The sequence below is a fragment of the Phalangium opilio genome, unplaced genomic scaffold (genome assembly GCF_054372755.1).
Source record: "Phalangium opilio isolate 3A_F unplaced genomic scaffold, DU_Popi_V2 ptg000082l_1, whole genome shotgun sequence".
NCBI classification, from domain to species: Eukaryota; Metazoa; Arthropoda; class Arachnida; order Opiliones; family Phalangiidae; genus Phalangium; species Phalangium opilio.
The window spans coordinates 7,351,755-7,367,212 of NW_028324189.1; the positions used below are offsets into that span (position 1 = coordinate 7,351,755).

At 41.1% G+C, this 15,458-nt stretch overlaps 1 protein-coding gene across 14 annotated transcripts in view; it reads right to left on the reverse strand.

Annotated features, from left to right (window-relative positions):
- kis (chromodomain helicase DNA binding protein kismet) overlaps nt 1–15,458 on the reverse strand; it is a 52,824-nt gene that overhangs the window by 9,928 nt on the left and 27,438 nt on the right. For 13 of the 14 annotated variants that reach the window (XM_089848152.1, XM_089848155.1, XM_089848162.1 and 10 more), the window contains 2 exons: nt 14,821–15,327; nt 8,843–10,030 (listed from right to left, as the gene is read on the reverse strand). In XM_089848152.1, coding sequence (XP_089704278.1) covers nt 8,843–10,030; nt 14,821–15,327 — 1,695 coding nt within the window. The remainder of the gene's footprint in view (nt 1–8,842; nt 10,031–14,820; nt 15,328–15,458) is intronic. The other variant, XM_089848153.1, reaches the window with a different exon arrangement.

Below are 15,458 nucleotides of genomic sequence, written 5' to 3' on the forward strand. Positions count from 1 at the left end.
AAGGGTGGATTGTAGGACGGAAGAACAGTGGGTGACATTGCACCACAAGGGACACCCCCTAAAACAAGTTACGAACATTGTACTTCGATCCTACAATTACCCTTTTTGGAACAACATGTTAATGAAACCATACATGGTAGTTTCTAAAAGGGTGGATTATAGGACGGAAGAACAGTGGGTGACATTGCACCACAAGGTACACCCCCTAAAACAAGTTCTGAACATTGTACTTCGATCCTACAATTACCCTTTTTGGAACAACATGTTAATGAAACCATACATGGTAGTTTCTAAAAGGGTCGATTATAGGACGGAAGAACAGTGGGTGACATTGCACCACAAGGGACACCCCCTAAAACAAGTTATGAACATTGTACTTCGATCCTACAATTACCCTTTTAGGAACAACATGTTAATGAAACCATACATGGTAGTTTCTAAAAGGGTGGATTATAGGACGGAAGAACAGTGGGTGACATTGCACCACAAGGGACACCCCCTAAAACAAGTTACGAACATTGTACTTCGATCCTACAATTACCCTTTTTGGAACAACATGTTAATGAAACCATACATGGTAGTTTCTAAAAGGGTCGATTATAGGACGGAAGAACAGTGGGTGACATTGCACCACAAGGGACACCCCCTAAAACAAGTTAAGAACATTGTACTTCGATCCTACAATTACCCTTTTTGGAACAACATGTTAATGAAACCATACATGGTAGTTTCTAAAAGGGTCGATTATAGGACGGAAGAACAGTGGGTGACATTGCACCACAAGGGACACCCCCTAAAACAAGTTACGAACATTGTACTTCGATCCTACAATTACCCTTTTTGGAACAACATGTTAATGAAACCATACATGGTAGTTTCTAAAAGGGTGGATTATAGGACGGAAGAACAGTGGGTGACATTGCACCACAAGGGACACCCCCTAAAACAAGTTACGAACATTGTACTTCGATCCTACAATTACCCTTTTTGGAACAACATGTTAATGAAACCATACATGGTAGTTTCTAAAAGGGTCGATTATAGGACGGAAGAACAGTGGGTGACATTGCACCACAAGGGACACCCCCTAAAACAAGTTAAGAACATTGTACTTCGATCCTACAATTACCCTTTTTGGAACAACATGTTAATGAAACCATACATGGTAGTTTCTAAAAGGGTCGATTATAGGACGGAAGAACAGTGGGTGACATTGCACCACAAGGGACACCCCCTAAAACAAGTTACGAACATTGTACTTCGATCCTACAATTACCCTTTTTGGAACAACATGTTAATGAAACCATACATGGTAGTTTCTAAAAGGGTCGATTATAGGACGGAAGAACAGTGGGTGACATTGCACCACAAGGGACACCCCCTAAAACAAGTTCTGAACATTGTACTTCGATCCTACAATTACCCTTTTTGGAACAACATGTTAATGAAACCATACATGGTAGTTTCTAAAAGGGTCGATTATAGGACGGAAGAACAGTGGGTGACCTTGCACCACAAGGGACACCCCCTAAAACAAGTTACGAACATTGTACTTCGATCCTACAATTACCCTTTTTGGAACAACATGTTAATGAAACCATACATGGTAGTTTCTAAAAGGGTCGATTATAGGACGGAAGAACAGTGGGTGACATTGCACCACAAGGGACACCCCCTAAAACAAGTTCTGAACATTGTACTTCGATCCTACAATTACCCTTTTTGGAACAACATGTTAATGAAACCATACATGGTAGTTTCTAAAAGGGTGGATTATAGGACGGAAGAACAGTGGGTGACATTGCACCACAAGGGACACCCCCTAAAACAAGTTACGAACATTGTACTTCGATCCTACAATTAACCTTTTTGGAACAACATGTTAATGAAACCATACATGGTAGTTTCTAAAAGGGTGGATTATAGGACGGAAGAACAGTGGGTGACATTGCACCACAAGGGACACCCCCTAAAACAAGTTCTGAACATTGTACTTCGATCCTACAATTACCCTTTTTGGAACAACATGTTAATGAAACCATACATGGTAGTTTCTAAAAGGGTGGATTATAGGACGGAAGAACAGTGGGTGACATTGCACCACAAGGGACACCCCCTAAAACAAGTTACGAGCATTGTACTTCGATCCTACAATTACCCTTTTTGGAACAACATGTTAATGAAACCATACATGGTAGTTTCTAAAAGGGTCGATTATAGGACGGAAGAACAGTGGGTGACATTGCACCACAAGGGACACCCCCTAAAACAAGTTCTGAACATTGTACTTCGATCCTACAATTACCCTTTTTGGAACAACATGTTAATGAAACCATACATGGTAGTTTCTAAAAGGGTGGATTGTAGGACGGAAGAACAGTGGGTGACATTGCACCACAAGGGACACCCCCTAAAACAAGTTACGAACATTGTACTTCGATCCTACAATTACCCTTTTTGGAACAACATGTTAATGAAACCATACATGGTAGTTTCTAAAAGGGTGGATTATAGGACGGAAGAACAGTGGGTGACATTGCACCACAAGGGACACCCCCTAAAACAAGTTCTGAACATTGTACTTCGATCCTACAATTACCCTTTTTGGAACAACATGTTAATGAAACCATACATGGTAGTTTCTAAAAGGGTGGATTGTAGGACGGAAGAACAGTGGGTGACATTGCACCACAAGGGACACCCCCTAAAACAAGTTACGAACATTGTACTTCGATCCTACAATTACCCTTTTTGGAACAACATGTTAATGAAACCATACATGGTAGTTTCTAAAAGGGTGGATTATAGGACGGAAGAACAGTGGGTGACATTGCACCACAAGGTACACCCCCTAAAACAAGTTCTGAACATTGTACTTCGATCCTACAATTACCCTTTTTGGAACAACATGTTAATGAAACCATACATGGTAGTTTCTAAAAGGGTCGATTATAGGACGGAAGAACAGTGGGTGACATTGCACCACAAGGGACACCCCCTAAAACAAGTTATGAACATTGTACTTCGATCCTACAATTACCCTTTTAGGAACAACATGTTAATGAAACCATACATGGTAGTTTCTAAAAGGGTGGATTATAGGACGGAAGAACAGTGGGTGACATTGCACCACAAGGGACACCCCCTAAAACAAGTTACGAACATTGTACTTCGATCCTACAATTACCCTTTTTGGAACAACATGTTAATGAAACCATACATGGTAGTTTCTAAAAGGGTCGATTATAGGACGGAAGAACAGTGGGTGACATTGCACCACAAGGGACACCCCCTAAAACAAGTTAAGAACATTGTACTTCGATCCTACAATTACCCTTTTTGGAACAACATGTTAATGAAACCATACATGGTAGTTTCTAAAAGGGTCGATTATAGGACGGAAGAACAGTGGGTGACATTGCACCACAAGGGACACCCCCTAAAACAAGTTACGAACATTGTACTTCGATCCTACAATTACCCTTTTTGGAACAACATGTTAATGAAACCATACATGGTAGTTTCTAAAAGGGTGGATTATAGGACGGAAGAACCGTGGGTGACATTGCACCACAAGGGACACCCCCTAAAACAAGTTACGAACATTGTACTTCGATCCTACAATTACCCTTTTTGGAACAACATGTTAATGAAACCATACATGGTAGTTTCTAAAAGGGTCGATTATAGGACGGAAGAACAGTGGGTGACATTGCACCACAAGGGACACCCCCTAAAACAAGTTAAGAACATTGTACTTCGATCCTACAATTACCCTTTTTGGAACAACATGTTAATGAAACCATACATGGTAGTTTCTAAAAGGGTCGATTATAGGACGGAAGAACAGTGGGTGACATTGCACCACAAGGGACACCCCCTAAAACAAGTTACGAACATTGTACTTCGATCCTACAATTACCCTTTTTGGAACAACATGTTAATGAAACCATACATGGTAGTTTCTAAAAGGGTCGATTATAGGACGGAAGAACAGTGGGTGACATTGCACCACAAGGGACACCCCCTAAAACAAGTTCTGAACATTGTACTTCGATCCTACAATTACCCTTTTTGGAACAACATGTTAATGAAACCATACATGGTAGTTTCTAAAAGGGTCGATTATAGGACGGAAGAACAGTGGGTGACCTTGCACCACAAGGGACACCCCCTAAAACAAGTTACGAACATTGTACTTCGATCCTACAATTACCCTTTTTGGAACAACATGTTAATGAAACCATACATGGTAGTTTCTAAAAGGGTCGATTATAGGACGGAAGAACAGTGGGTGACATTGCACCACAAGGGACACCCCCTAAAACAAGTTCTGAACATTGTACTTCGATCCTACAATTACCCTTTTTGGAACAACATGTTAATGAAACCATACATGGTAGTTTCTAAAAGGGTGGATTATAGGACGGAAGAACAGTGGGTGACATTGCACCACAAGGGACACCCCCTAAAACAAGTTACGAACATTGTACTTCGATCCTACAATTAACCTTTTTGGAACAACATGTTAATGAAACCATACATGGTAGTTTCTAAAAGGGTGGATTATAGGACGGAAGAACAGTGGGTGACATTGCACCACAAGGGACACCCCCTAAAACAAGTTCTGAACATTGTACTTCGATCCTACAATTACCCTTTTTGGAACAACATGTTAATGAAACCATACATGGTAGTTTCTAAAAGGGTGGATTATAGGACGGAAGAACAGTGGGTGACATTGCACCACAAGGGACACCCCCTAAAACAAGTTACGAGCATTGTACTTCGATCCTACAATTACCCTTTTTGGAACAACATGTTAATGAAACCATACATGGTAGTTTCTAAAAGGGTCGATTATAGGACGGAAGAACAGTGGGTGACATTGCACCACAAGGGACACCCCCTAAAACAAGTTCTGAACATTGTACTTCGATCCTACAATTACCCTTTTTGGAACAACATGTTAATGAAACCATACATGGTAGTTTCTAAAAGGGTCGATTATAGGACGGAAGAACAGTGGGTGACCTTGCACCACAAGGGACACCCCCTAAAACAAGTTACGAACATTGTACTTCGATCCTACAATTACCCTTTTTGGAACAACATGTTAATGAAACCATACATGGTAGTTTCTAAAAGGGTCGATTATAGGACGGAAGAACAGTGGGTGACATTGCACCACAAGGGACACCCCCTAAAACAAGTTCTGAACATTGTACTTCGATCCTACAATTACCCTTTTTGGAACAACATGTTAATGAAACCATACATGGTAGTTTCTAAAAGGGTGGATTGTAGGACGGAAGAACAGTGGGTGACATTGCACCACAAGGGACACCCCCTAAAACAAGTTACGAACATTGTACTTCGATCCTACAATTACCCTTTTTGGAACAACATGTTAATGAAACCATACATGGTAGTTTCTAAAAGGGTGGATTATAGGACGGAAGAACAGTGGGTGACATTGCACCACAAGGGACACCCCCTAAAACAAGTTCTGAACATTGTACTTCGATCCTACAATTACCCTTTTTGGAACAACATGTTAATGAAACCATACATGGTAGTTTCTAAAAGGGTGGATTGTAGGACGGAAGAACAGTGGGTGACATTGCACCACAAGGGACACCCCCTAAAACAAGTTACGAACATTGTACTTCGATCCTACAATTACCCTTTTTGGAACAACATGTTAATGAAACCATACATGGTAGTTTCTAAAAGGGTGGATTATAGGACGGAAGAACAGTGGGTGACATTGCACCACAAGGGACACCCCCTAAAACAAGTTCTGAACATTGTACTTCGATCCTACAATTACCCTTTTTGGAACAACATGTTAATGAAACCATACATGGTAGTTTCTAAAAGGGTGGATTGTAGGACGGAAGAACAGTGGGTGACATTGCACCACAAGGGACACCCCCTAAAACAAGTTACGAACATTGTACTTCGATCCTACAATTACCCTTTTTGGAACAACATGTTAATGAAACCATACATGGTAGTTTCTAAAAGGGTGGATTATAGGACGGAAGAACAGTGGGTGACATTGCACCACAAGGTACACCCCCTAAAACAAGTTCTGAACATTGTACTTCGATCCTACAATTACCCTTTTTGGAACAACATGTTAATGAAACCATACATGGTAGTTTCTAAAAGGGTCGATTATAGGACGGAAGAACAGTGGGTGACATTGCACCACAAGGGACACCCCCTAAAACAAGTTATGAACATTGTACTTCGATCCTACAATTACCCTTTTAGGAACAACATGTTAATGAAACCATACATGGTAGTTTCTAAAAGGGTGGATTATAGGACGGAAGAACAGTGGGTGACATTGCACCACAAGGGACACCCCCTAAAACAAGTTACGAACATTGTACTTCGATCCTACAATTACCCTTTTTGGAACAACATGTTAATGAAACCATACATGGTAGTTTCTAAAAGGGTCGATTATAGGACGGAAGAACAGTGGGTGACATTGCACCACAAGGGACACCCCCTAAAACAAGTTAAGAACATTGTACTTCGATCCTACAATTACCCTTTTTGGAACAACATGTTAATGAAACCATACATGGTAGTTTCTAAAAGGGTCGATTATAGGACGGAAGAACAGTGGGTGACATTGCACCACAAGGGACACCCCCTAAAACAAGTTACGAACATTGTACTTCGATCCTACAATTACCCTTTTTGGAACAACATGTTAATGAAACCATACATGGTAGTTTCTAAAAGGGTGGATTATAGGACGGAAGAACAGTGGGTGACATTGCACCACAAGGGACACCCCCTAAAACAAGTTACGAACATTGTACTTCGATCCTACAATTACCCTTTTTGGAACAACATGTTAATGAAACCATACATGGTAGTTTCTAAAAGGGTCGATTATAGGACGGAAGAACAGTGGGTGACATTGCACCACAAGGGACACCCCCTAAAACAAGTTAAGAACATTGTACTTCGATCCTACAATTACCCTTTTTGGAACAACATGTTAATGAAACCATACATGGTAGTTTCTAAAAGGGTCGATTATAGGACGGAAGAACAGTGGGTGACATTGCACCACAAGGGACACCCCCTAAAACAAGTTACGAACATTGTACTTCGATCCTACAATTACCCTTTTTGGAACAACATGTTAATGAAACCATACATGGTAGTTTCTAAAAGGGTCGATTATAGGACGGAAGAACAGTGGGTGACATTGCACCACAAGGGACACCCCCTAAAACAAGTTCTGAACATTGTACTTCGATCCTACAATTACCCTTTTTGGAACAACATGTTAATGAAACCATACATGGTAGTTTCTAAAAGGGTCGATTATAGGACGGAAGAACAGTGGGTGACCTTGCACCACAAGGGACACCCCCTAAAACAAGTTACGAACATTGTACTTCGATCCTACAATTACCCTTTTTGGAACAACATGTTAATGAAACCATACATGGTAGTTTCTAAAAGGGTCGATTATAGGACGGAAGAACAGTGGGTGACATTGCACCACAAGGGACACCCCCTAAAACAAGTTCTGAACATTGTACTTCGATCCTACAATTACCCTTTTTGGAACAACATGTTAATGAAACCATACATGGTAGTTTCTAAAAGGGTGGATTGTAGGACGGAAGAACAGTGGGTGACATTGCACCACAAGGGACACCCCCTAAAACAAGTTACGAACATTGTACTTCGATCCTACAATTACCCTTTTTGGAACAACATGTTAATGAAACCATACATGGTAGTTTCTAAAAGGGTGGATTATAGGACGGAAGAACAGTGGGTGACATTGCACCACAAGGTACACCCCCTAAAACAAGTTCTGAACATTGTACTTCGATCCTACAATTACCCTTTTTGGAACAACATGTTAATGAAACCATACATGGTAGTTTCTAAAAGGGTCGATTATAGGACGGAAGAACAGTGGGTGACATTGCACCACAAGGGACACCCCCTAAAACAAGTTATGAACATTGTACTTCGATCCTACAATTACCCTTTTAGGAACAACATGTTAATGAAACCATACATGGTAGTTTCTAAAAGGGTGGATTATAGGACGGAAGAACAGTGGGTGACATTGCACCACAAGGGACACCCCCTAAAACAAGTTACGAACATTGTACTTCGATCCTACAATTACCCTTTTTGGAACAACATGTTAATGAAACCATACATGGTAGTTTCTAAAAGGGTCGATTATAGGACGGAAGAACAGTGGGTGACATTGCACCACAAGGGACACCCCCTAAAACAAGTTAAGAACATTGTACTTCGATCCTACAATTACCCTTTTTGGAACAACATGTTAATGAAACCATACATGGTAGTTTCTAAAAGGGTCGATTATAGGACGGAAGAACAGTGGGTGACATTGCACCACAAGGGACACCCCCTAAAACAAGTTACGAACATTGTACTTCGATCCTACAATTACCCTTTTTGGAACAACATGTTAATGAAACCATACATGGTAGTTTCTAAAAGGGTGGATTATAGGACGGAAGAACAGTGGGTGACATTGCACCACAAGGGACACCCCCTAAAACAAGTTCTGAACATTGTACTTCGATCCTACAATTACCCTTTTTGGAACAACATGTTAATGAAACCATACATGGTAGTTTCTAAAAGGGTGGATTATGGGACGGAAGAACAGTGGGTGACATTGCACCACAAGGGACACCCCCTAAAACAAGTTACGAACATTGTACTTCGATCCTCCAATTACCCTTTTTGGAACAACACGTAATGGTCAAAATAAATGATAAATAAAATAAAACTGCGAACGATAACTGACCCTACGAACCTGCTTCTTCATTTTAAATTCATCGCGTCTCAAATCCTCGACATGATCCATCGGCGATTTATGTTCGCGCGTCATGGCTAAGGCGCGCTCCAACTTCTCCTTCAAGTCCATCTCGTGACCGGTTAAAATAGGTTTCTGTTGTTCCATCATTTGTTGTTGTTTCTTGGCTTGTAAATTGAGTGCCAAATCATCGATACGGCTACCGCCGCGTCCCCCCAGTCTTCCTCTACTACGTACGCGAGTTCGATTTCGCGTTGGGCTTTCGCCTCCCGCGGGTTGATTGCTGGAACTAGTCCTCAAGGACCCACCACCGCTATTGGAATTATTCATAGACGCGTTCTTCGACTGGTTTTTGACGTTAAGGGCGTTAGTCAAGGCGCTAATAGTCGGCGTAGACCGACCTCGACGCGTGGTAATACCGCTCGATGACGCGGAAGCGGCGTTGCTTAGGTAAGCGGCGATTGACGCTCCCATGGGCGTCGTGGAATTTGAACTACTCAAGTCCATGGGGGATGAAGGTGAACCGGCCGGACTGGGAACTCTGGGAGTACTGGTGATAATGGCGGTTGGAGGGGGTAGGGCGGAAATGGTACTCGGGGTTGAAACGGACTTGACGCTAAGATCTAAAGTTCCCAGACTGGTCGTGTGTCGAGGCGCGGAGCTTTGATGGGCGGGTGGAGGGGCGCTTGATGAACTATTAGAGGTGCCGCTATTCGATTGGCCGTGTTTGGAAGAACGTCCCGATAAAGGCGAATTGGAAGAATTACCGGCCGCGGCGACATTAGCGGCAACGGCGGCCGCCACCGCCGCAGCCACGGCTGACGCTTGGTCCGAACTATAGTTATGGGAAGACTGGTCATCGCTGCGAAGATTAACTCTTAACAATGAGGTCGGAGGGGCAGGTGCCACGAATGTTTGACTAAGAATTGATTTCGCCAGCATTTCTTTTTGCGACTGAGAGTTTGATTGCGAGTTTTGTTGCGACTGAGATTGCGACAATGATGAGGAAGATTGTTGTTGGGATTGTTGCATAGAGTGCGAGGATTGTTGAGATTGATGCGCTTGTTGTTGTTGTTGTTGGGCGCTTTGGGATAAAATCGCGCGCAATTTGGCGCGTTCCGCTTCTATTTCGAAACGGCGTCTGCGTCGACGACGTCTCGGGCTTTTACCACCTTCGTTCTGTAATTTACAATTTAATTCGCGTTTCTTAGGGAGTATAATTAAAATAAGTAACAAATATTTTGAGTGAATAGTCCCTCGATGAGCTACCTCTAACAGTCCTAAAATAATTACCCGTAATCCTTAAAAGGCGTACATTTTTTATTTCAGTGATTAGCCCCTCGATTAGCTAGCTACCTTCAACAGTTCCCATAATAATCCTCAATCGCCATGCAGAATTTAATTATTTTTTTTTATTTGGGTGATTAGCCCCTCGATTAGGTACCTTCAACAGTGTTCCCATAATCCTCAATAGCCGTACAGAATTTAATTATTTTTTAATTTGAGTGATTAGCCCCTCTATTAGCTACATTCAACGGTGTTCCCATAACCCTCAATAGCCGTACAGAATTTTATTTTAATTTGAGTGATTAGCTCCTCGATTAGCTACCTTCAACCTAAGACCATTAACAACCCTCGGGACTCGCAACGCAAGCTTTCTACCTTTCGTGGTTTTCTGTTACGCGCGATCCTAGCGACCCTTGCGGTATATTGAGGAAACTTTTAGGGGGTACCGAATTTCCGGTTTACAGATTCCTCTCTTCGCTATTTAAAAATGGCGGATCACGACGAAGTAGATGAGAATGGAAAATGTTAACGTGTACCTACTTTCTTAACTACCATATTGCAGATATCAAGCTAATTTAGCAATATATTATTTTGCTATTTTATCATAATTGTACATTAAACCGTTGCGGCCTCGGCCTCCGAATTTAGAAGAAGACGATCTTATTTATTTTTTAAGCGATATCCGGAACCGGAAGTTCTATACACCCTATAAGTTTCTATCCGTTGCCGCTCGGTGGCACCCTTGTCGCGAAAACAGCCGTAACTCCTAGAGGTGGAAACTTCAATACGAGGATCTTATTGCGTTGCCAGTCCCGTGGGTTGTTAATGGTCTTAGCTTCAACAATGTTCCCATACCCCTCAATAGCCGTACAGAATTTTATTATTTTTTAATTTGAGTGATTAGCTCCTCGACGCGCTACCAATTCTTAGTCTTAGAAGCTGACATATCTTGCTTTTAAAATTTCCAACTTTTTACAGACCATTTCGTTAATGCATACCGCCATAAATAACCACAAAACGAAAAATATGAACTTATCTTACAACAATCATATACCCCATTTTCACTCTCATCTTAAATAATTACAGGAAATGACAGGCCGGGGTCAAAGTAACACCATGTGACTAAAAATTGGTTCGTGGGGAAAAACTTTTTAAAGCATGGTTAAACGGAGGGATAATAAGCCGAACGAAAATTTAAGTAATAAAACCATGAACTCTGGATCTCTAGAGATTTTTTTTCTTCTGCGGGCTCTTTACCAAAGCTTTACTACATGTTAAACGGGGGAGGGGTGGAACCCGCTAAAAGGCTATTTTGACAGGTTCTTGCAACAATTGGGGATCGTCATAAAGTTGATTTGTATCTGTAGATAAGTAAGTGCAAGGGGATATATAAATAGGCTTCTATGGCAAATTCCGTCTCTTTCATTTACTTTTCTATTGGGTTCAAAGGTTATTTATTTTGACAAGTTCTTGGAAGAATTCCTTCTCCTTTCGGGACGGGGATAGTTAAATTTGTCCTTGCAGAGATTACTAAGCTAACACCCCGAGGAAATATTGCACAAATGGGATAGGTCGCGCTACCCATAAAATTTCTCCTACTTTAGGACGCCATGGTCATTGTTAAAAACCCCCAATGGTGCTTTCCAAGAATAATAAAAAGAAAAAAAAAAAACAACCCTGAGAAGCAAAAGAGGGTAACTGACAGTTTTTAGGATGGTTTGTATTGTATTAAGGCCCCTTCTGAGTTTGGGTACTCCGTCGATGACCTTGAGGTTTTTACCAAGGAATAAACAGTTTTACTTGATATACTATGTAGTCCTTGCAGTTCACTTTCGCGAAGAAGAAGGGAGTGGGAGAGAATAGTAATAAAAAGGGAGCTCTTAACAACCCCATACCCCTAGGGCACGGCCACCTTTTGTCCGGTTGTCCCGCTGTCGGAGCCTTATCTAAACATCAATAGATTCAGTATCTTTCTTCCTTCTAATTTTCAAGAGTAGCGAAAGTAGTTTTAGTACAATAAACGAGAAGCTAAATTACTATAGAGCATCCTGCATGTTTAGACGATATGGGAAGAGAGAAATTGAAGCACTACTTTCGCTGATTCACCGATCAGTGATTCAAACGAAAAAACATAATTTGGTATAGTTGCAGATCCTAACTTGAAGTTGAGCAAGTTTCAGTAATATATAAATAAAAATATTTCAATGTGTATTATTCGAGCCGCGTCTAGGTAAACGTCACACCCAATATTTCACTTCACAACTTAGTATCACTTTTAGAGGCTTCTTTCTTTAGTTTCAGTTTATTTTGGGCCTCGATTATGTAAAGCGGATCTTTACAAATCTGACCTTTCGGAATTTGTGGGTCCAGAATTTCAGGCAAAAGGCAATCGTTAAAAAAAGCACAAAGTTTAGGAAGCATTACGTTTTGCCATAAATGCCCATCTCTCTCTATCTCTTCCACAAAGATTGGGTTATTTTCGTCTATGTACACAACGAAGAAACACTTGTTTTTATCAGCGATATTTAATTGCCCCTGAATTTGATAAAAATAGGCGTGTGATCTCTTCAGTGTAATGTTGGTTTTCCCGTCCTCATCGATTGTTAGGTTTAAAAATTTTATTTTTTTTGTTTTTTATGGCCTCAGTTAAGTTTAGGCCTATTGCTGATGGTGCCGTTTTCACTTCAACCAAAGCTTGTTCATCGTCTATGACGCCTGTAAAACCGAGACATATTTTAAAAAACCCGCTGACCAACAAATATTCCTTTTGGCGTGCTATGAATTCTTGATGAATTTTGACCGACGGAACAGATCGCGCCTGAATTATCTAAATCATCACTAATCACTGAACACGACACGCAATCAGAAATCGTTTTGCAACAGCTGAAACATGTCTGTGTCGATGTGGACACGAAATGTATTGGGGAAATGATTTTGTTTTTACTAGAAAGTTGGGGGTCAAGCGATTCTTCGAGTTCTAATTGTTTTCTCTCGGCGAAAAGTTTTCTATGCGTTTTACCGCGTTTAGTTTTAGCCTTCTTATTTCGCAGAGCTCCTTTGCTATTACCCATTTTTGTTTTAGCGAAAACGTTTTTGAAAATAAACAGACAAGCGATGCAGTTCGTTTCAATAATAATAGTGAGCGTCTGAGCTTGAAAAGATGTAGGTCTATCTATAGATATTCGTATTTCACCCAGTTGTCTTGAACATATTTCGACGAAAAAAAGTCAGAAACTGCATAGGGTGTTATAATACGGTGGAGTGATATAAAATGTGAAACCCCTATAGAATTGGTATACATTGGCTATAGACGGGCTGGGGAGACGGCAATAGCTTTTACGACCTGTCGATGAATCTTTGTTGTGCCGCGGACCCATTAGGCTGGGGGTGTTAAGGGGTGTCATAATTGGTAACAGAGGCCGACGGATGCCACTGGTTTTTGAAACTACCCCCCTTTATTTTCTTTTCTTGACGTCATTTGTGGGTCAGCGACGTTTTTTTGACAACGGCGAACGCCTGAACTTCTTTTAATTGAGGGGGAAAAGATCATACAACTTGAAACCTTATGTCCTTTCAGTAGGAGAGAAAGGGCGGAACAGGGTTAACTTTACACTTTTCAAAGAAAAGGTCTTTGGTATCATTGTGCTGACAGGCAACATCAGTTCTTGAATAGAATTTGTATTACGTTGGATTTAACTCAATAAGTTTTTAACTTAAATTTTTTTTGAAAATTATATATAAGGAACAAAAGCATTTTCTATGGGATATGAGGTTCTCAAGAGGATCGGAAGAAAAAATAATGTTCTACGGACAAAAAAGCAAAACAAAAACACCTCGAATTACAATTAAATGCCTGTTAAGTTTATAAGTTTTAACGCTAGAAATCTATAACTTTCAGAGGCCCTAGCTCGAAAGATATTTCAAATTAAGACACTTTCCCTGTTAAAATAAGATTACTTCCGTAGGAGATGTTTCCAACGGAAACTTTCCAAGTTTGTACACTTTATAATTAATTTATAAAACAACTAACCCATTAAATCGCGAGTCGATTGTTTTATACAAAAGAGACATTTGTTTTCTTCATTGGGTAAAATTCTTATAGCTTTTTATAACGATCATCGACGTGAAAATATGTTTTCGGTTAAACTAGTTTTTGAGTGAATTTTCGACCAGCTTGTTTTTTTATTCTCAGAAGGGGCCTTAAGGCGTTCTAGTGAGTAACGTCTATTTTCCCCGTAACCCCCCTAGGGGACTAAGCCCCAATTACTACCCCATAAAATTCTCTCCCACTTTGAGATGGGGGTGGAGATTACACGAACCCCGACTCGACAATAAAAACTTTAGAAAAGGAAAAGTGATTGGTGATAACAGCTGACAGTTTTTAGTGAGTTCTTAAGGGGTTTCCCCTTTACTCCCTTGGAGGAGGGAGGTGAAATGGAGTAGTTATCTTATCTACTATCGAATCTACCTATAACATAGCTACTGTAACCCCATCTACCTGAGTTTTGGTAGGGTCCTACAGTACTGTAAACGTCGACAATGTGTCTTGAAAATTGAAGCTAATTGTGAGAACTATAGCTTCTATTTTTAAAGGTTTACCTTTTCCCACACCTGGGAATGGCCCCAATTTAAACCGGAAGTAAAGTAGGAAACAAGCAAATAAATAATTGGTAAAAACTTACCGATACTGGACTTCTGGTTCCCGTACTACAAACATCAGACGATGATAAATGAACATCCAAATTAAGCTGTTCGCGTCCATGAGGAACGTGTTCAGGTGTGGCCTGGGGCGTCGGTTCCCGGCTGGGTCCCTGACTGGGTGTACTAGGCGCCGGGGAAGCGGGATGGGACGAATTATTCCCGGAAGTGTTGGTATTAATGGGTATCAGCGTGGTTCCCGCTGGTAAGATCGGTGTACTTCCGCTGGAGGAATTATTAGCGGCTTGCGCGGCGGCAGACTGCAAAATCGGGAAAGAATGCAGGAAGGCCGGTCTAATTACGGGCCATTCATTCTTCTCCACGGCTTGAACAATATGCTCCAAACGCATCTGTAAAACTTTGTCCTTTGGCCATCTTATGGGACGCGCGTTATGGGAAGAAAGTAATTGGGCCACCGTCGGTTCCCCGGATTCGGTTTCAAGACAGGAACGTTTGCCACGAGTTGAACCTGGCCATGGACCATCTTCGGCCTTGAACGATCAAAATTAAAATGGTCAAAAACTAAAAATGCCGAAAATCTCACTTCAATATCTAAAGCCGAAATCTCACTTCAATATCTCAAAATGCCGAAATCTCACTTCAATATCTCAAAATGCCGAAA